The following is a 21420-nucleotide window of genomic DNA, read 5'->3' as shown; positions in this document are numbered from 1 at the left end:
GCTCTCGGGGCTGGAAACGTCCCTGGATGAGCCAAGAGTTGGGCCGAGAGGTTCTCCTGCCCCTCTGCTCTGCCCTGGGGAGACCACACCTGGAATCTTGTGTCCAGTTGTGGCCCCTCAGTTCCAGCAGGACAGGGAACTGCTGCAGAGAGTCCAGCGCAGCCACCAAGATGCTGGAGGGAGTGGAGCATCTCCCGTGTGAGGAAAGGCTGAGGGAGCTGGGGCTCTGGAGCTGGACAAGAGGAGACTGAGGGGGGACTCATTCCTGGGGATCAAGATGGAAAGGGGGAGTGTCAGGAGGATGGAGCCAGGCTCTTCTGGTGACAACCAGGGACAGGACAAGGGGCAATGGGTTCAAACTGGAACACAGGAGGTTCCACTTAAATTTGAGAAGAAACTTGTTCCCAGTGAGGGTGGCAGAGCCTGGCCCAGGCTGCCCAGGGGGGTTGTGGAGTCTCCTTCTGTGCAGACATTCCAACCCGCCTGGACACCTTCCTGTGTAACCTCATCTGGGTGTTCCTGCTCCATGGGGGATTGCACTGGGTGAGCTTTCCAGGGCCCTTCAATCCCTGACACTCTGCGATTCTGTGTAGAGGAGCAGCTCCTGCACCACCACTGTGGGACCCAGAGCCCTGTGTGACACCCCAACCGCGGGCCCCGGGGACACACCGGGCTGGGATCGCGGTGCTGCCCGGGGAGAGCCAGAGCCTCGGCAACAGCGAGCAACAGGTTCACCCGCACCTGAGGTGAGAGGCCTGCAGCCCGGGGACTGCCCCACGCCAGCCCGCCTCGGCCCTGGCTGGGCAGGCCTAAACCGGGGACAACCTGGGCATGACGGGGCTCCCCGCCAGCACCGTGGCCCCTCAGGCCGAGCCGCGGGCCGCGCTCCGGGCTGCCCGGACACCGTCACCCCGCCCGGCCCCGCGCCCGGGCCGCCCGCCGCTCCCAGCGGAAACCTCGCGAGATCAGCCGCGGGTCACGCGCCTGCGCAGAGCAGCGGCCCAGGGGAAAGGGGCGGAGCCTCCGCCCCGCCGCCTCACGGATCAGCCGCCATCTTGTTTCTCGGCCGCTGAGCGCTCGCTCTGCTCTGGCCGCCCCCCTCCCCCTCCTTCCCGCCTCCCGACAGCCGGGCCGGAGACAGCGCGGGCGCCGGGCGGAGGAGGCGGAGGTCGCGGCGCCGGCCGCCCCGGTGAGTGCGCGGGAACGCGGGCGGAAGGCGGCGGGGGGAGTCGGCGGCCCGTGAGTGGGCGCGGGGCGGGGGCGGCCCGAGCCGTTTCCCCCCCCCGCCCGCTGGCAGCTCCTCTCCGATTGGCGGAGCCGCACCGCGCGCGCTGATTGGCTCGCGCTGTGAGAGGCGGGTGGCGGGAGCTGCGCGTTGATTGGCTGCCGAGGCGCGGACCGCGGAGAGGACAGGAAACCGAACCGTTTCCCCGCGCGGCGCGGGGGGGCGGGGGCGCGGCCCGGGGCAGCGGGGCCCGTTCGGGCTCTCTGCGGCCGGAGCGCCTGCAGCCCGCGGGCAGTGCCCGCAGCAGGTGCTGCTGGCGGCCGGCGGGTAGGGCGCAGAGGCCTTCCCGGGGCGGCCGGTGCCTTCCCGGGCGGCGGCAGGCCCGATCTGCCGGGAGAGCTCAGTTTCGTGTACCGGTGGTGCTGTATTTTACCGATCCCTGAGGTTTTTCTGCTTTAAGAGCCTTCCCCGGAGTCTGCACCCGCACTCGGTGGGAAGCGGGGCTGGAGCCGAGGTGAAGCAGCTGGAGATGAGTTACGGGTCTGGGGTAAATCTGTGAGGGATTGTTTAATCTGTGCTCGAAAGCCAAAGGTGCTGATGTGAAAGCATCTGCGTTAGATTATGGTCTCTCTAGATGCCCTTTTTTCCTGAGCTGAGGAAATGAAAGAACTACCCCCGGGTAACGCACGACACGTTAAAAGTTATATGAGTATGGTATGGATGAAAGCTGATTCTTTTTTATCTGGGCTGGATCTCGTTCAGGGCAGGTCATTCTCCAGCTGCATCATGAGCTGTTTGGGGTGTCAGGGCTCAGGGGGGACACAGGACGGCTCTTTGGTGGCAGGACCAGCTTATGCCTCGTGATAGCTGAGCCGTGGCCCAGGGCTGGCTCCGGAACCCAAAGCTCTGGCAGACCAGGCTGCTCAGAGGAGAAACAATAGTACTGGCTACTTCTGGAATGTGACTTCATATCGCTTTTGGGGACAATTATTGAGTAAAATATTCTCCACGTACTTAATGAATTAACTTCTTGCCTGTCTCAATAGATGTCTCAGTACAGGCAGAGAAGAGGAAAGTCTCATCTGGCTTCACTTGCAGAGCAAACAGTCTGTGAGTGTGTGGGTAACTTTTTCAGAAAACAGACCACCTGGGTCACCATTTGCTGCCGTTGCCCTTGGCAACATCATGTCCTTAAATTAGGTTACATTTTTGGACTAGGCTGCTCCTGCTAGATCTGTGTTTGTCTTCAGTTGAGCCATGCTCTGGTACCAGCCTCAGTTTACCTGGTCCAAGCTTACTGTCCCTTAGGCATCGTGGTGACAACCTGATGCAATCTCACATCTGGCTGGTCCCTGATGTGACCATGTTGGTTTTCGTGTCGTTGTTACATGGGCTTGTCTGGAGCCTCGTGGCCTTCAGACCAATGTGACCAGACTGAGTGGAACATTCGACAGGTTTTGGGGTGAAGACGCAGTTCTTGGTCAAAGCAAAAACAGCGTCCTGAGTCGGAGCACAGAGAGTTGTTTGCTCCAAGAGAGGACTGGGAATTGGGTGGAATCCTGCTGGTTTTTGGGTTGCTGTGGGTTACCTTGAGCTGGTCGCTTATCCTGCACGGCCAACCTGTTCCTTCCCGTTATTTGGTACTTTATAAAGATAAGTCGCGTCCGTCAGTGTACATTCTCATGCCATATGTGAACAGTGTGCGGTGACGCTTTCTTAGAAGTGCCACAACCTGCAAAGCGCAGCGACAGGTGACAGTTCCTGGGTTAAGAGCCCAACTCGCTCCTTAGGTCTCTACAGCTGCTTTGTAGTTGAATCTTTCAAGTGGAATTTCAGCAATCCCTGAGTGTCAGCTGAACTGCCCGGCCTGATTTCAGAGCAAGATGAGCTGCAGTGATTGAGATAAACCCTTTACCGTAGCGCTTCCCTAAATTATTATTTCCCCCCCGCACTGTCATGAAGGATTATTAAATACTGCGAGAGCAGTAGCTGTTCCCATGACTGTGCTGGGCCAAACCCACTCAGTGGGTGAAAGGCACGTGGGGATGCGTTTGTGCAGTCAGAGAGTAATTTTCGGTTGGAAAAGCCCCCTGAGATCATTGAGTTCACCCCATGTCCCTGAGAACCTCATCTCCGCATCTCTTCAACCCCTCCAGGGATGGTTTGTTTTGCAAACCTCCTGGAAGCACCTCGCATACCTGTAATAGCTGGGAGGCCTCGGGTTTATCGGAGGAATGACACAGGAAGAGAACAAAGCATTGCAAAGCATTATTTATTTATTTTTGAGACACGTTTTAAGCGACGGCATTTCATAAATCACCGGGAAGACCTATTTTAAAATTAATCTCTCCTTGCTATCTGATTCAAACTAATTTAATCTGCGGGACTAGTAAAGCGTCGCCTGTGCTTTGTAATATTTTTCCCTCCGCTGCTGTGTATATAATCCTGTAAGCGCGTTATTTTCGAGCAGTAAATTGAGCTCGAAATCCCTTCGGGTGTTGTTGCTGACCTGCTGGTGTTTGTGTAGGTTAAAATATCACCTGTGCTTTGGAAACACAACGTTCCCAAATTTCGGTCCCATCCAAGAGTATTTTTGGGGCCTCCGGGAACTGTGATGGGGCAAAGCAGTGATACGGTAATGGGGTTGGTGAAGAGGCTGGTTAATTAATAATAATGGTTAATAATCCAGGTCACCCCGCGGCCACACGGCCGTTCTCGGTGGATTTGCGGTGGGAAGCGGCACCGGCCGGTGACCGCGGTTCTCCCGGGGCTGCGCCCGCCGCTTGCACCGTGCGGCCCGGCGGTCAGTCACCCCCTTCACCGGGACCGACTCCGCAGGTGCCCGCGGTCCGAGGCACCGCACCGTGTTCAGCTCGGTGCAGAGGCCGCGCTGCCCGGGGATCGCGGGCCCGGGAGGGAACGCGCCTGTTGCAACCGGGAGGTCGCGGTTCTGGGGGTGCATCCGCTCGTCCCGCCAACCCTGCGCGCGCTCCCGCCGGCGCGCACGTGCAGCCCGGCCGCAGCCCGCGCGCGGCCCCGTGACCCGCCGGTGCGCCCCGTGACGCGGCGGCGGCGGTGGGGGGCGCTGCTGGAGTGACAGGCGCCCGGGCCAATCGGCGGCAGCCCCACGACCCCCCTCTGTCTGTTTGAATGAGAGCAGCACGGCCAATAGGAGCCGCCGGGGCGGGCGGTGAGGGCCCGGGCGCCGCGCTGCGGAGGGGGCGGCGGGCGGACGGGCGCCGCTCTGACCCCTGCGCCGCCTCTCAAGGTAACTTTAAAACAGGAAGTGGACGGCGAGGTTGCGCCGCCGGCGGCAGCCAATCAGCGCGCTGGGCCGCGCCCCCCGCGGAGGCGCGCAGCCAATGGGCGCGGGCGGGCCGGGCCGGGCGGGCGCAGCAGGGTAGGCTGAGCGGCGGCTGTTAAAGGCGCCGGCGGCCCGGTCCGGCGGGGACGCAGAGTCCCGGCAGGCAGGGGTCAGCTCAAAGACAAAGGGATGGCGGGGAGCACCGGGGGCCGCCGCTCCCCGCCGCAGCCGTCCCCCGATCGGCGGGCGGGGCCTGCGGCGGCCGCGGCCCGGTAAGTTGATCGCGGCAGCCGGAGCCGCGCTGGCTGAGGCGGGGGGCGGCCGCGGCCCGGCCCGTGCCGGGGGAGCCGGCCCCGGCGGCGGAGCTGCCCGCCGGGCTGCGGGGTGACCCGGCCTCGTGCGGCGGGAGGAGGGGCGGTGCTGGGGGGGGGCAGCTCGGAGGCTCCGGGGGGCGGCGGGAGGAGGCGCCCGCGTCGCGGTTGGGGCCCGGGGCTGAGCCCCCCGGGCGGCGGGTGCGGCTGGGGGCACCGCGGGGCCGCGCCGGCGAGGGGGCCGCGCCGCCCCGGGTCCGGTAACCGGGTTGGGGGGGGGTACAAAATGGCAGCGCCGCCCCCTGCTCCGTGGGGCTGCGGCGGGGGGCGCTCCCCGGCCGCCCTTGGGGGGCTGGCGGGGGCTGGAGCGCGGGCACCGCGCAGGAACGCGGCTCCTGGGGGGCAGCGCAGCCCCCGGCACCCCCGAACCGCCGGCCGAACTCCTGGCAAGTACAAGCAGCCCTTTGTTGTCCTTTTGATTTGCCAAGAAGCGTTGAAGGTCATCGCAGCCCCGCAGCCCGATGGTGACAGGCAGAGGAACAGGGTGAGAATGTGTCTCAGCTTCCAAGTTTTCCAGCAGAAAGGGGTTTGTGGGTGTCCCGGTGACACCCCGAGCTCCGCGGGGCCGGGCTCTGTCGTCAGAGCGGTGCTGGAGCCAGGCCTGCCGTCACTAGCAGGAGTGACCTTGAAATACCACCGCTCCGAGTTTCGAGAATGAAGGACAAAGTTTGTTTACGGCACTTTGCGCTGGGGAAAAAAAAAATAAAGAAAGAAAGACTCAAAGTTGAAAAATGAAGCTGCTCTCGATGGCCGAGGGCATTGAGGACACGGAGGAGAGTTTGTAGATTAGAATTAAAGTTAGTTTTCAGCCGGGAGTCAAATCACATTGCAGACATTCCTTCTCCTCCACTCCTACCCAGAGATGCTAAATGTTGCTCTTGCCTTCCCAGGAGTGAACTGGGTGACACAGCTCGAGTGTTCTCAATCCTGCTCTTAGAATATTTTTTCCCTGATTGCTAATTGTTGGCCTTAAAAGCACTGTTTTGAATATTAGAAGTAATTCTATTGTGCAACTTATTTCCGTAGGGATGTTAGAAAAGTGAACCTTATCTGCACGTTGGTGTCAGCTGCTAACAAAGGACGGTGTCTTGGGGTTGAACTTCAACCTGAATGGTCTTTGAATTGTTACAGCCTTCAAGTATTACTTTGGGTATTTTAATTTAAATTAAGACTGGTGAATAGCATCACCTTCTCTGAGGCGAAGCTCATTCAGCTTTCTGTGGCGTCTGGCATGTCACACTAGTTCCAATCCGAGAAGGGGGCAGAATGAGAAACGTCACCATAAGTCATCTATTAATAATGGTGGCGGCTCCGGTATGTTAGCGGAATAGCAGTAACTTCTGTAGCAGGCGGTTGGCCGGAATCGGGGGATCTAGTGCGAGTGTGAAGGTCATTGTTAGCATCTTTAAGCAGAAATGAGTAATTCTGAAGATTTTTGCCTTGAAATTAGGTTATATTCAGCTGCTACATGGTTTTAAGGGGTGGCAGAATGCAAGGGAATCTATAACTGCTGTAAGATGGAATAAATCCCGCAGAAGTCTTCATTACACCCGATGTTTATCATATTTTGTTGCTTAAACTCGCAAGAGGTTGTAGCTGTGTAAGAAGAGGCGCTGCTTGATCTTTCTAGGTCAAGAGCAGCAGGAAAAACATAAAGCTTTTGGTAGCACTGAAAAGGGCTTTATTAATAGATTACACCAATTCCTGACTTGTAGCACCGTCAGCTTTGATTTATTGATATCCCATATGCTGTGTGTATTATATACATTCAGGGTACAGGGCAAATACTTTTGTTTTGTGAGCACCCAATGGCATCAGAGTTGTGAAGTTTCATTCCCATGTGGTACAAGTCTGGGTGAGACGCCTCCTGCTCCTGTGTTTCTCTCCAGATTTTTCCTGTAAAAGTGCAAGTACACAACTATTCAAGACTGAGACCGTGTCATTTTGTTGAGTTTGGTATCAGTTTTTGTCTTATTATCCTCCTTAAGGCTCCTGTTAAAGTGAAGTGAGTAAAACACACCTGTACCAGGACTGGGTGAGGTGTGTAGCTTGTAATTCCTTTTAAATTCATAAAGCTGCAATACATAACCTCAATTTTATGTTGAGATCAAAGTTTATAAGGTGAAGTACACAATATGTGGTATTGTTTTGGTATGTGCCAACTGCTTGACTGTGTGAAGGAGACTTGACTAACTTGAACACACTTTATTTAAAAGAGCTTTTCCGTTTGGGCGTTTAATGTAGGAGCTGGAGAGGCAGCGCCATTCATCTTAGACCCTTATTGTTATTCATCTGGGAATTTTCTTCCGATACTTCTCACTCCATGTGCCTACCTGCCAAAATTGCACTGCAAAGAGCCACTATTTAATAATGTTTAACTGTTGGAACACCAAATATCAAGTGTGACCCTTGTGCTCTTTCATTCAAAGAAAACAGGAAGGTAAAATAACCAGTACAAACAGCAATTCAGATTATTTTGTTTGCTTTACCTTTAAAAAAAAAAAAGCCCTGTGCCACTTTCTGTGGTGTTCTAGTATTTGCAGCCTCATTTTTGACTCGGTGCTGCTCTGTGGGGAGGTGGTTTTGATGCTGGAGCTGGTTCCCGGTCCCGTGCTGTGGGTGGGTTTCTGACACCAACCTCCCCTGTATTTGTGCGCGCTCCCAAACCCTGCCCAGTGTTAAAACAGCCCGTATGTGTTCCAGTCATTCTGTGCATGAATTCACGTGGACCGCTGCTGGATGGGGGATTTCTAGCAGTGCTGTAGATACAGAAACTCAGTGCTTCTGTAAAAACAGGCATTCCTGATTTTTTTCCTCTCCTGAGGGGGAAAGCTGGTGACAATCGCCTGCCCGAGGTGCAGCGTGCCGTTGGCTGCACTGGCAATTGCCTTAACCGCTCGGTCACGCTGACTCCTGTATGAAGGTATGAAACTCAACGCGCTGTCTCTGGCGCTTGTGTGTGCAGTGAAGCGCCTTTGCTGTGTCGTGTCTGTGCTGTAGGATCACAGTCACAGGACAGTTTGGGTTGAAGGGACCATCCCAGCTCCCCCAGTGCCCCCCTGCCATGAGCAGGGACATCTTCACCAGCTCAGGTTGCTCAGAGCCCGTCCAGCCTGGCCTGGGATGTCTCCAGGGATGGTTCATCCACCACCTCTCTGGCCAACCTGGGCCAGGCTCTCACCACCCTCAGGGCCAACAATTTCCTCCTTCATGTCCAGCCTGAATCTCCCTCCTTTAGTTTAAAACCATCACCCGTTGTCCTATCACAGGCCGTGCTCAAAAGTCTGTCCCCAGCTTTCTTATCAGCCCATGTTAAGTACAGAAAGGCTGCAATAAGGTCTCCCCAGAGTCTCCTCTTCTCCAGGCTGAACACCCCAACTCTGTCAGCCTGTCCCACAGCACAGGGTTTCCATGGAATCATTCAAAACATCAAAAGCCAAAGCCTCGTGTGTCGTAACCCCCGATCCTTGCGTGCTGCAGCTTTTGTCTTTCCTTGCGCTTCAGCAGGGCCAGGCACAAATCATCTTGATGGTTCTTCCATCTGCCGTAGTGCTTTGTGCCACTCTGTGGCAACATCTTATTTTTTGTTTTAGAACTCTACAGCAACATTTCAAACTTGGTTTGTTCAGCCCTTGCCGCTGGTGGCAGCTGCCAGTTCTTCATCGGGTGAGAAACGTGCTGCGGAGATGGGGTTTGCGTGCGGTTTTGATGGGATTTGTAATCGCAGTGCCTGATTTCATCGCTAGGAAACGTGCAGAGGATGATACTCCAGCTCTGTGCCCACCCAGGACTGTGTTCCCGTGGTCTCTCGTTGCTGTGTCAGAAGTCGGGTGAGTTCTGGCAAGCCCGAGCGGCTCCTGCCGCTCTCCTGATCAAAGCTCCAGCTGCGATGAGCAGGAGGTGCAGAAAATAGATACAACACACAAAATATCTGTCTGTCTGCAGTGCCAGCTCTACTGCCAACATGACTCAAGTTTCTGAATCGCATTACTGCTTTAAAACCATTTTACATAATTGTGCAGGCAAGGCCTGAATATTAAGGTAGAAGAAGAAGAAACCATTGATCTCAAACACAATTAAGAACTATTTTTACACCACCGCCGCCAGCCCCCAAAGCAAGTAAAAGTAATTCTTGGCTGCGGTTCTGGCACCTTTGTATTTCCAGCCATGCTGTGCGCTTGTGCTGCTTGGCCTCTGTCTAGTGAACATGTAGCTTGGAACTGTAATGGAAATAAATTTGATCTTATTTCATAAAAGAAGAGTTGGCTAAAAATATCCAGGTTGACTTGAGTAGCTTTTAAAGCAGAGAAAATGTGCGGTGAATTAAGGTATGATATCTCTGTGGAAGCAATTTTGGACCATTAACATGACTTGCGAAAGGTTTGTTTTAAAACCCAGTAGCACGGGGCGCGATGCCGTGCAAAACAAGTGCTGTTGATCTGCGGCGCAGAGACGACGTTTCAGCAGGTTCACCCGTTCCCATTGCTGTCATCATCCACTTCAAGCTGCGTCTGGTGTTCTGATACTGCTAATTGCTCTAATTGCGGTAATGAGAGCAGCATCTCGCAGAGGTGCTGGGATGCGGCTTTCTCACACATCGAACACTCCTCCTTTGCCACATTTCAATAAGCGTGTTACTAAATTCACATAAAACCGTATTTATTCTCCTTGTGAAACTAGTTCTTGGTTGCTAGATTGTTCCTCCTGATTCTGGCAGGATCAGGTGTCTGGCGCTCATTGCTACACAGAGCTCATTCTTTAGATATGTGAGTGTGGCTCTGCACATTTTACTTTTAAATCAAGGGACCGGCTCTCAAGACAGAACACTATGGTTTGAGAGTCAGCGCATCAGACTGGAAGCAGCACAGAATGTTGGGATTAGTATTTATTCTAAATATTCTCTTCTTCAGCTCTGTGGATCTATTTGTAATTCTTCAGACTTCCAGAGTTTTTCTAGGTGTTGTGGCATTGGTTTTTAGTCTTTGATAGTGAAGATGATGTATTTATTATTTTAACATATATTTTTTTCCAAGAGGAACTTTATGGCTTGTTTTCTCCCTTTTTTTTTTTTTTGACACCGCTTCCTAATAATTGACTTGCGAGTTTTGTGGGATAGTGGATGATTGTAAATCCAACAGCATCTTAAGAATTGAGGGGGAGGCGGTGATCTGCTAAACACTGTTGATGTGGAGGTGGTAAATCTGTATTTGTACGGTGGTAGAATCTGGCAGGGGGATTTGTTTTTGCAGCGGCAGTTTCATAAATGTTTGTGTGTTATGCTTATTTGTAGCTATAATCTAAGAATGTTGAGGCAAAATGTTGCCTGAGCTTCTGTCTGATTTCTTTGCAGCCTTCATCTTACTCCTTATTTAACCGTCTTTTTAAGACGTTTGGATGGAATATGCTTCTGCTGCCTTGTAATATGACGCTGTGTAAAACAGGCCCTTTCCCATTAATGTAGGTCATGGGAATGTGACTGTGCTGTATGCAAAGGACCTGATATTTCAGATATAACCAGGGTCTGTGGTACTTGACGACGTTGCCGAGTCACTCCCTCCTTCATCGAGAGCCTCGAGGCTTTCCAGTCCTTCCCTCTGCTATTGCCGTTTGCATATCCCGTCAGATATTTGGATAAATTTCATTTAGATGTGCTCTCTGCCCAGCTGACTTCGGTCAGCTTCTTAATCAGGGCCCGCTTGGGAGCGACTTAACCACAGGGACACGAGCAGCCGCTTCTGCTCCGGTCCCATTCCCAAGCGCCCGTGGCGATGCCCGGGATGTCCCTGCCCGCGGCTGCTGCTCCGCTGGCCTGTTCCTGGCCCTTGGTTTTCCAGCTGAAGAGCTCCAGGTGATACAGAAAAATCAGAGATGTTAGTTTTATTTGTGATCTCTACCATAGCTTGTGTTTTCAATAGCAGGTTCTTGCTCGAGCGTGCAGACTATGCATCCAGGGTGAGAGCTTCGTTTGGCTGCTTCGCCCTTCCCACGGCATTAAAGAGCACAAACTATCATCTGTTTAAGAGAGAAAAACAATCAAGCAACAAAAATAAAACGCAACCGCAGGCACCTGAGGTGCCTCCATGCTTGCTTTGTGCTCCCATGGAGTGAAGCTCTTCTGCGTTTGTCAGCTGCCCCAGGATTTTGTAAGTTTAATGTTTGTAAAAGGTGTTCTGCTCTGGTGAGCAGAAAAGCTCTAATTGCAAAGTGTTGATGGCGTGGTTCTTGAGATGTGCTTGCTAATCTGCTCTGTAATCACCTCCAGGCATTTCATGCGTAGGCCTCAGCTTTTTGGCCTTCGGTTTCTGTTTCCCTTGTTCTGGAAACAAAATGTTTGCCCTCACGGAGCAGATTCCAGGCTGTGCGGACTGGGCTGGCTGTTGTGAAGCTGCTGTATCCCAGTCTCTCTTCTTACACCCTTATTTCTTACAGTGCATAGTGTTTTGTTTGCTTGTATCTAATTTAGTAGCGTGTCCACATTGTGAGTCTGTGTTGTGTGTGAACCTCCTCATCTAGATTCTTCTGCAAGAGCGTCTCTGCAGAGCCTGGTTTTTAGGCTGCACCCTCCTGGGACTCACGCCTGTAGTTTCGCTAAACCGAGGTCAGCGTAGGACCCCGTTTGCTTTGCCGCATCATCAGGAGCACCGGTGAGATGGTGGGTTTTGGTAATTAAGCTTTGTGCAGAACAGAAGTGTGTCCGGCTCGCAGGTACTTCTATTATTCGGCAACAAGATGGTATCGGAATAGCCAGTTTATTCTTAAAACTCCTGAGAGACCACATCCTGCGTTACCTGGGGATCCTCAGCACCTCTCCCCTCTTTGCACGGGGTTGTGGAGCGAAGATACAAACTGCATCTCAGAAAAGACTAACAGGTTTAGACACTGATACTGTGCCTTATCTTCTGCTGCGCGCTTTGGGATTTTTGTTGTTGGCGCTAATCCTGATATGAGACGTTCTTAAAAGAAGAGAACACGGTTTACCCTGGGGTGCAGGAACTTACCTAATTGCGCAGGAATGGTTTCATTAGTGAAGTTTATCTCACAAAGCCAACGCCGTAGGTTTCCCCAATGGTTTGGGGCTTTCTCTTTTCCTTACAATCCTCCTCTAATGCTCGCGAGCACCTTCAGTGTACTTATGGATCTGTTTTAACGGGGAGAAATTACCGTAGTGACGTTCTGAGCGGTTTTAACCTGCTTAGGCTTCTATTTTGGAGTTTATAGTGATTTCATTCTATAAGCGTTTCAGAACATCAGCCTATTGGTGACTCTTGTTTCTACTCTTACTCAATTTCCTACCAATTATCCTAAAGAGTCCCTTAGAGCAGCAGTTGGCCCTTGGGTCGAGTGTCAGGCTGTTCATTTTGAATTCTGGAATCACTCCCGTGTTTACCTTGAAGATCTGATATTTTTTGTATGCATCAACAGAATTTTTTTATAGATGACTGGACTAAACCATTTCTAGCTCTTCTTGAAATCTAGAGTAATACTACAGAGGCATATATAGAATGCAAGAGATTTACTTTTGCACGTGGTAGAGGGCAAAGCAGTGATGGCGACAGTGGAATTTTCTTCCTTTTCGCTTCATTAGCTTTTTTATTTTTGTAACTTTTCTTTTTGCGGCGGGAGGGGGATTATTTAGAGCATTATATTCCAGTACGGCATCCAAGTGGATTAAACGCAAGGAGTTTGTGTTTTTAAATAAAGCCTTGAAAAGTGATTTGGCTTGTCTTCAAGATGAACTGCAGAAGAGACCCCGTCTAGTGTTGAAATGTTGTTGCAACAGAGCAAATCTCAAGGATCAGCTTTTATTTATGTGCCTAAACTATTTTTTGCCTGTTTGACAATGCGGATCAAGGGGGGAAGAATCAAATGCCAATTTAACACTCATTAGAATATTTATATCTTTGTATTTTCCTATTAATACCCGAAATACCTTCGTTTGTAGGCGGCTAGTATTATAATGCAAATAGTTTTGAAGAGTTGTCAGGTAACTCATCAGTCGCTGATTTCCATAGGTTCCTTACCTGGAGTTCTTCCTGTCTCAAACTCTTGCTTTGAGACTGAAAATACAATTTTTGGAGCTCTTCTTTGCCATCCCCTGTCAAAATCCCCTTCGGCTCTTCCCACGCCTCCCCTGTCCTCTTCTCAGGTTGACGAAAGAGAAACACGACCGTTCAGAGGCCGCCTTGGGAAGCGCAGGCTGCGGGAGGTAACGAACTAATTGTCTGACATTCATCTCTTTGATCTGTTAATCAGATTTTATGGATCGTCGTTGCTTTGGAATAGATTTTGGAATGACTGGCAATCGGCCGCTGCCTCCCGTCGGTATTTTGGTGTGTTGACCGGTGTTTCTTGGCTTGAGGGAGGACAGAAATAAACCTTTACACGGTGGATGAAACACAAACAGGGGTTGTCGGAGCTAAATCTGCTCTTTTTCCATTACATGGCAACGCACAAACATCTGTGTGTATCTTGATCTTTCCCTATAGCGAGCGGAGCAGCCTTCTCGTGCTGTGCGTTCAAAGGCACAGAGACTTATTGTTCGTACGCGGCGCGTTCGCGTCGTTCACGGAAACTTCAAAGCTGCTCTGGGTGACCCTGAGAGCGTTTAAAGTCAGTGAGTCGCTGGGTTTCTCTGCTCCGCTCGCTCGAGAAGTGGCTCTTCTGGCCTTGGCCAAGTTGAAATGTTCCTGGAGAGTCACACACACAGTCCTGGCACCGTCCCCATCCGCCTCATCCTCGAGTGACCGATGTTGCATGTCTGCGCCTCTTCACCATCTTCACCGCAGCGCGGTTAGAGGGGAAGATCCAAACCCAGTTATTGTCCCTTTGTTTGCTCTGTATAAGTTCCTGATGGTGACTGGTATATACTGTAAATAAAGCTGTTCGCAGAGATACAAGTAGTCCTGATTACACCCAAGGAGAAGAGGTGTTTTTAAAATAGTGTAAAGCCACAAAAACTGACACTTTTCAAACAGGCTCAGAAGCAACCGTTTTGTTACACTTCTTAGAAATCATGTCGGGCTGACATTGACATTCTGGTTTCAACCTGAGGGGCGTTTGCCACCGGAACCTGCACAACTGTTGGCTGTAACAAGCAAGAGAACAAGTGATTTTTATAATGGGTGTGTGTGCAGTGATGGGGCATCGGTTGTGTGTTGTAACTCCTTGTGAAAAGGCAGAGCTCTAATGGGGATTAAGTAGACTATTTTCGCTTTAATTTTTTTTTTTTTTAAATGTTCTTTTTCAATCTTTGAAAAAATAAATCAAGAAAAACCCTTCTAGCAGCTGTGAGTGTCTCCACATTGTTGCTGCGAGACCTGGACTGGCGTATCTTGCTTTGATGGTTTTACAGAGCGATTATTTAGGCTGGGACTTGGCGGTGGCTTCGGAAACCCGCGGCTCCTGCCTGCCTGGTTGCTGACGCTCGGTTCTGTCTCTCCCAGCTGCCAGGATGTCCACGGACGGCGGCTTCGGCCCCGCCAGCAGCAGCGATGCCCAGCAGAGCCTCCAGTCCTTCTGGCCGCGGGTGATGGAGGAGATCCGCAACCTCACTGTGGTGAGTGGCCTCGTCGCCCTCTTATTTCTGCAGAACTGACAGCAAAAGGCACCGGTGACATCTGGTAGCGAGATAAACCTCAGCGTGAACGGATTCCTGCTGCTGATGGGATCCAGTTGGCTATTGATGCGCTGCAAGGTGGCCTGAAAGAGCTGATTAATAATCATTCAGCCAGGCTTGTGGCTGTTGGCCGCCACTGGTTGAACTCAGGATATAAACTGAACACAGCTGATTCACAGCATAGCGGGGTGTAATAGTCATCCCCTCAGCTCTTTGTGGACTAAACGAGAACACAAAGTTGATTTAAATGTTAATGTTCAAAACACGACTCTCACTCTTTTCCCCCCTTCATAAATTCAAACCCCAGGTACAGTTTTTTGTGAATGAGTTTTTGGGTTTGACTGGTGTATAGAACTATTATGTCCTCTTTCAGAACTGTCTCCTTTGACAAGCCTGGAGTTTTGAAAATCACTTGAATGCCAAGTGCATCATTATCACATGCTTTATTAATTTAAAGACATTTGATTAAAAAAAAGATCATGCATAGGCTGAGAATAAGAATTGGACTAAGTAGCTTCTATTTTTTTCCATCCCCAAAAGAGATGTCCCCGAGAACAAGGGCATATCATAAAAATGGCTTTTCAAGAGAGATGGATAGATTCCTGTGGCACAGTGGTGCTGAAAGCACACTCCTGTGCTTCCAATGCCACCGAAAACAAAAGAACTCCAGTCACAGACGGGCTGTTCAAAGTGAAAACCCCAATCCAATAGTCAGAAGATAAGCTGCTTTTTTCAGCCTATGTGCAGATAGTTGATTAAAGAAACAGATGTAGAAATTTGTATGCATAACCAGAATTAATTACTTTCCTCTTTCAGCGCAGTGAATTCTTGTGTTCAAGAGCTGTAGTTTGTCTTCATCTCCACATGAAAGGGGTTTATTCTGCAGCTTATCAAGTACGGGCAGCTTAATTTTTAACTGTCGTGTGAATCTATTTATTGCATTGCAAGCTAGTAAGTCATTGAAAATGTAACTGAGAACAGTGAAGGGAGTTGGAAAAGGGATAACTGCAAAACATTCCTATGCAGTCGTCCCTTGCATCATTAAATCCCAAAACTGAGTGTGCATCGCTCCCATGGATGTGGACGTAAGTAAATTTAAATAAAGCTCATCTGTGTGTACTCGGGAGTGAGGTCAGAGCAGCTGGTTGATGGAAAAGCTGCTTTGGTTGTCTGCTAAAATTCAGGGGAAAAAACAAGCGAGTTCTTTAGAAGAACAAACCAGAGTCCCTGTTCTCTGCCCCATGTCACAGAAAGAACTGCAGCCGAGTCTTGGAGAAATGGGAAAGGGGACTGAGCTGGGACTTGAGTTTCGGCTCCACAATGAGTTCGAAGAAGCTCGGGAAAACATTTGAGACCTAATTTGGAAAAAAGAAAAGATGAAGAATTGGTGTCTAAAGTCTGTTCTGCTGGGTAGTAGCCAGTAGTGGTCATGCTTCTCTTCACCGTGGTGCTTGCGTATTAATTCTGATTTATGTGACGTTTGCCTTAAAGGAATAAAGGAGCTTTAATTTTATTCTCTTTTCTCTCGCCGTCTCTCTTCTCTAAAGGTTTTAATAACGTTGTACCTGTGCATGTCAAATTGCAGTTCTGCTGCTCATAGAAGTTAATATAGTTAAGAGTTTCACAAACTAGAAATATTGTCCTCGTCTCTTTTTGCGGAAAAGCTCACGAGGCTCTTTAAAAAGCAACGAGCTTTTAAAATAAATTCTAAAAACACCAAAAACCCCCCTCTGGGCTATTTTTCCATGCCCCAGCAACCCCGTAACTTGTTTCTGTGGCAGTTTGTGGTTGAAATCCTGAGCGTGTCCAGCACCGGTCCTGTCTCTGCCTCTTCTCCCATCGCCCCAAATCCTCCCCTCTAAGGTCGCCCCAAATCCTCCCCTCTAAGGTCACCCCCAATCAGTGCCAGTTTGCAGCACATAACTGGGAGCACCTCATTCCCTGCTTTCTACAGAATGAGGACACAGAACGCTTTTTTAATGTATATACATATACAATAGCATCTATAAATATACACTAAATTTGAACATGGAAACGCAATAAAATGCCCCCTGCTGGAGCGCCGGCTGGACCGCACGTGGCCTCCATAGTTAGTCTCAATAGAAAACAGCATTTTCAGCATTTTTCCCCCTCTTTTGTTTCACTACCACGGCTTGCAGTGCTTTCTTCCCCAGAGAAATGAATTTCCTTTTATTTTCTATGACATTTTGGTGAAGAAGGGATGACATTTTTCTTTTAGGAGCCCTTTGTGGGCAGGGATTCTGCATTCCTGATGGGATTGCACGGAGCTCCAGCCTTTCTCCCTTTTTAAGAGGCTCCTGGTAGCAACACACTGTGGATTCTTTTTATTCCTCCGTCTCAAACCAGGAATAGAAGAGATTTTTTGAACAAGACTCTTGCAAGTTTTTTAACACCAAAATGGGTATTGGGCAACCGGGAAGGACAAATAAATCCGACTTTTTGGTGGCCACACATAGCTCTTGGTTGCCGTCTTTTTTCTCTTGGGACCTTTTGTAAATTCCAATGGTTTCTGTGTCCTGAGACGCCTAATTGAATGAGTTGCTTCGAAAATAAATAGATGCAGAAATGCTTGATATTAGAACCATTGTGTTCTGCAGAAGGACTTCAGCTTTGAGGTGAAATAGTAGATACAAGCGCCTGACGGAAGATTTAAGTAGAATGATATCAGTATAAAATAAAGCAGATGAGAGTTCTCAGGGCTGAGGAGAAGCTGCCACAGCTCAAAGAAAACACAGTTTAATTCTAGACTATACAGACTTGTTGTAACGTTTCTTCCCTTTGTTTTCAGTGGAGTATCAGTAGAGCATCTCTCACATGTGAATCTCTCTGCAGAAAGACTTCAGGGTTCAAGAACTCCCTCTGGCTCGGATTAAGAAGATAATGAAACTCGATGAAGACGTGAAGGTACGCTCGGGGTTTTTCTTAAGTAGTTATGATCCTTTTGGTGGATATTGTTCCTTGCCATTCTTTACTCATGGCTATCGTTATTTATTATCATTGTTAAAGCACATTTTAATTGTTGCCTTGAATGCAATATTAACCAGCCTTGTGTAATTAAACTGAGCTGGGAAAGCAAAATCATTTGGGATTTTTGCTGAAGACTTTTGCAGTTTTGTTTTTTTCTGTATCATTCTGTGTATTTTCTGGTTTTTAGTGTTTAACTTTCTATTCTCATGTTTCCTCCTCGTGCTCCCGACTCTTCCTTTCCCAAAGCCATAGAGTGTTTAGAATGAAGAGCGATATCCCTGCTGTGCTGTTCCCAGTTTTATGGAAAATATAATAAGTAGATAACATGGGTTTGATACCAACATTTGAGCTGAACCTTGTGGAAATTCCCCCAACTTCCCTATTAAGCAATGCAACCATTCAGACTTTACTAACGTGATAAAATTACCTCGACTACTGCTTAGCAGTAAAACTAATGGGCAACTTTAAAGAAAAACACTGTAAATGTAATTGCAGATGATCAGTGCAGAAGCTCCCGTGTTGTTCGCCAGGGCGGCTCAGATCTTCATCACAGAACTGACTTTGCGAGCGTGGATACACACGGAAGACAACAAGCGCAGGACTCTGCAGGTAATGGAGCTGCTCCCACCCTCAGCTGCTCCAGAAGCTCCTTCCAACTCTTTGTTTCCATAATATGAGGCATGTTTTGTAGACAGGAACTTTGGTACCTGTGTTTATCGCTGCGAACCCCTGTAAAAAGCACAGTGCCCAGTGTAACTCTGCAGCTGAAATGCTTTTCTTTCCTTAATTATTTTCAGAAAAACCCAAACAACAACAAAACCAATCAAAGCTGCAGCTGTCAGCTCATAGTGACCTGCGGTAGCTGTTGAACTTGCATCTGAAGTGATTCGAGAGTAAACTGTAACGCTCCAGGCTCTTCAAGTGGAAGAGGAGAGTTTCTAGATCACGGAAGGAGGGGCTGGCCACTTGGGGAGAATATCAGGCTGTTGTCAGAGGGGGTAGGGAGGCAACTAGGAAAGCTGAGGCCTCCCTAGAATGAAACCTGGCCAGAGGGGTCAAGGACAACAGGAAGAGCTTTTTCCAACACGTGGCACATAAAACTAACAGCAGAGGCAATGTAGGCCACTGATGAACGAGGTGGGTGCCCTGATGACAGAAGATACAGAGAAGGCAGTTACTGAACGCCTTCTTTGTCTCTGTCCGCTCTGCTGGAGTCTGTCCTGAGGATCCCGTACCGCTGAGGCCCCAGAGGAAGGCAGGACAATGAGGAGTTTGCCTGGGTTGATGAGGACTGGGTTAGGGAGCAGTTGGGCAATCTGGACATCCATAAATCCATGGGTCCGGATGGGATGCACCCGCGGGTGCTGAGGGAGCTGGCTGAGGTCATTGCTGGACTGCTCTCCATCATCTTTGCCAAGTGAGCTTTCCCGGTGCAGAGGTTGCTGTGGTGGCAAGGAGACGTGTCTGATTTCAGTCCAAAGCTGTCCTGTGATAGGTGACCTGGCCACTCAGCCTCCGCTAAACTGATGCTACTTGTTTAACCCAGGTATTAGTGCAGTACCCACGGGAAGGATGGGTTTCATTCACATTCCATGAACAAGATGCTTAAAAGCGCTGACTCAGGCATGTCCTGTTAACAGTTTTCAAGCTTGGATGGGTCCGTTCATTTCAGAATCATAGCTAAGTCCTGATCCTAACATATAAGACCTTAAACTAAGTCGGGTTTTAGCGCTGCCTTGCCTTCCGCTTTCTGCACGGACAGTGCAGCTGGAGAAATGCGGTCGCTGCTTATCAAGTATTTGGGAAGAAAATTGTGAGCGGGGAGGTCTGAGTTATGGGAGTCTGTTCCTGAGGAAATTGGATGGAACCCAATCCTCAGCAGGGAGAGTGACATACGAGGGACATCTGCGCAGTAAAAGTGGTGAAGACGCTTTTCTAACATGTGCTGCCTGCAGAACAGAAGGAATGTCTCTCTTATGCTTTCAACGTGATCGTTGTTTGGCAATTAAACACCAAGACACTATAAGGTTTAGAAATATCAACTAGCATGAAAGGAGAGGATTGATGGTCTTTCAGATTTTACCTGCTCGTTAGGCAGCGTCTGCATCTGTGCCTCCAATCCTGTTCATATATATACTTCATACATTTATCTTCAACTAAAGAGAGAATGAGACTTCTAATAGCTCCTTGAATTAGCCCTGCTCTTTAGGGTGGCTTGCAAGAATTCTAACATGACTGAGTGCTTTTTATTTTTTTAAGTAATTTGGCCTTTTTATCTTGGGGATTTTTTCAAATCTTCAGCAAATACACTTAAGTGATGACTTATTGCTGGGTAGCTCTTTATTCAGGTCTTTAATGCTTTGACCTCATGCTATTCCTTAGATTTCTTTTGAGGCGAGGTAGAAAAGTGAAGTTGCAATTTGCTTTGAGAAGACACTTACCTTGCCAGTTTTTCGTTGAAACTCGTTGACTCTTGCACATCCTTTTCCTGATACATGTTTGGCCAGTTTGCTGAGTATGTTTTAATCTTCGTGCTTTCTTTTAACCACTTTGCCCTTCCGCATGCTGAAGCTTGTTCTCTCAGCATCTCTTGGGAATCCCCTGCCCTGAATAAGATCCTGTAAGGCTTATGGTGGTTGTCACGAGTCCTCTGTGAATTGCAGCGGGACTGTTGTGGAGAGCTTCACTCAATTAAAAACCTCTCGCTTTATTTATCCAGTGACAAATAGACTTTTAAAGCTGAAGAACGGTTTTATCTTTTTGTTCTAACAGAGGAATGACATCGCCATGGCAATTACCAAGTTTGATCAGTTCGATTTTCTTATCGATATTGTTCCAAGAGATGAACTGAAGCCTCCAAAGCGGCAGGTGAGGCTTAAAAATGAAAACGTTATTGTCTGTCCTTTCCTTGGTGTGATTTCGGTCTGTAATTGGCAGAGAGTTGACAAAGCGACGCAGAACCAGATTTAAACATGAGGTTTGTGCCTTTCCTTTGCATGTTTATTTACAACAGTTTTCAGCTTCTTGAATATTTTTTTATGGAAATAGAGCTCGAGTGGAAACTTACACAAGCCTGACTTGGAGATTTACTGAAGTGACACAACTAAATGTCTCCGATACCAAATGTTAAAAGTCTCATTTAAAAAGCGTGCTTTGCCGTGTAAAGGGAGAAGCAGACCACCGTGCTTCAGAGACCAGCCCCTGCGTCCTGGGGCAGTCCTTGCTGCTGTAAACATCCTTGACTGGAAGCTGTGAGGTGTGAGCAGGAGCTTTCAGTCGGATGTTTGCAGCAGCAGGCTGCTGCCGTCACCTGAGCACGACGCCTCCGACGCAACAGGTTCCTGTTTTACAAAGCGTTCGGTTCCCTCCCTCCTTGAAGATGCCATGAAGTGGGATCAAAGCTCAGTCTTGCTGCTTCCAGCGCAGCTCCTTCCATCCCTTCACTGAGTTTAGCCCTGCAGCAGGGATGATGTATCCAAAGATCATTAGTTCGGTATTAAATAAAAAGAGCAGCAGCTGGCACAGCCGCTCTCGCTGCTTTGCTCAACTCAGTTTGTTCAGCTTGATAAGCCGAAACGACTTGGCTGCAGCCTGAAGTAACACAGGTTAATTCTGGCATTGCAAATTCGGTTATTTTTCTTTTAGGTGCCTCGTTCGGTTATTCTGCTTTGCGGTGCTATTTTTAGAAGTGCTCCATGTTTGGGAGGGAGAACATCGCCTGTATCTTTTTCTTGCTGGAACCTTGCGATTCACATCAAAATGTTCTGATTACAGAACATTCAAGTTCCATAATCAAATGAATGTCCAGAGGATTTTAATAGTGTGTTAGGTGCATTTAGGTTGCTCGGTTAAGGTGTCTTGACGATACATCCCCCCAGAGCTGTGCCTTTGGGATTGCACAGCCTCAGCAGTGAAA

The 21420-nt window shown here is 49.4% G+C and overlaps 1 protein-coding gene across 4 annotated transcripts in view; it reads left to right on the top strand.

The window, feature by feature from the left end:
* The first annotated feature begins 1011 nt into the window (after positions 1-1011).
* The window catches only part of NFYC (nuclear transcription factor Y subunit gamma), a 29272-nt gene continuing 8863 nt past the window's right edge, over positions 1012-21420 (top strand). The window contains exons 1-5 of one of the 4 annotated variants that reach the window (XM_082071594.1): positions 1012-1189; positions 14344-14456; positions 17370-17441; positions 18000-18113; positions 20277-20372. In XM_082071594.1, the coding sequence (XP_081927720.1) occupies positions 14352-14456; positions 17370-17441; positions 18000-18113; positions 20277-20372 (387 nt within the window). In that variant the 5' untranslated portion in view covers positions 1012-1189; positions 14344-14351. Of the gene's footprint in view, positions 1190-4381; positions 4494-4643; positions 4802-14343; positions 14457-17369; positions 17442-17999; positions 18114-20276; positions 20373-21420 lie in introns of those variants that run through there. The other 3 variants (XM_082071593.1, XM_082071592.1, XM_082071595.1) reach the window with 3 other exon arrangements.

This window comes from Streptopelia decaocto, assembly GCF_964273445.1.
Source record: "Streptopelia decaocto genome assembly, chromosome: 23".
Lineage (NCBI taxonomy): Eukaryota > Metazoa > Chordata > Aves > Columbiformes > Columbidae > Streptopelia > Streptopelia decaocto.
Note: the sequence above shows the minus strand (reverse complement) of the source record. Positions and strands in the feature narration are given on the sequence as shown.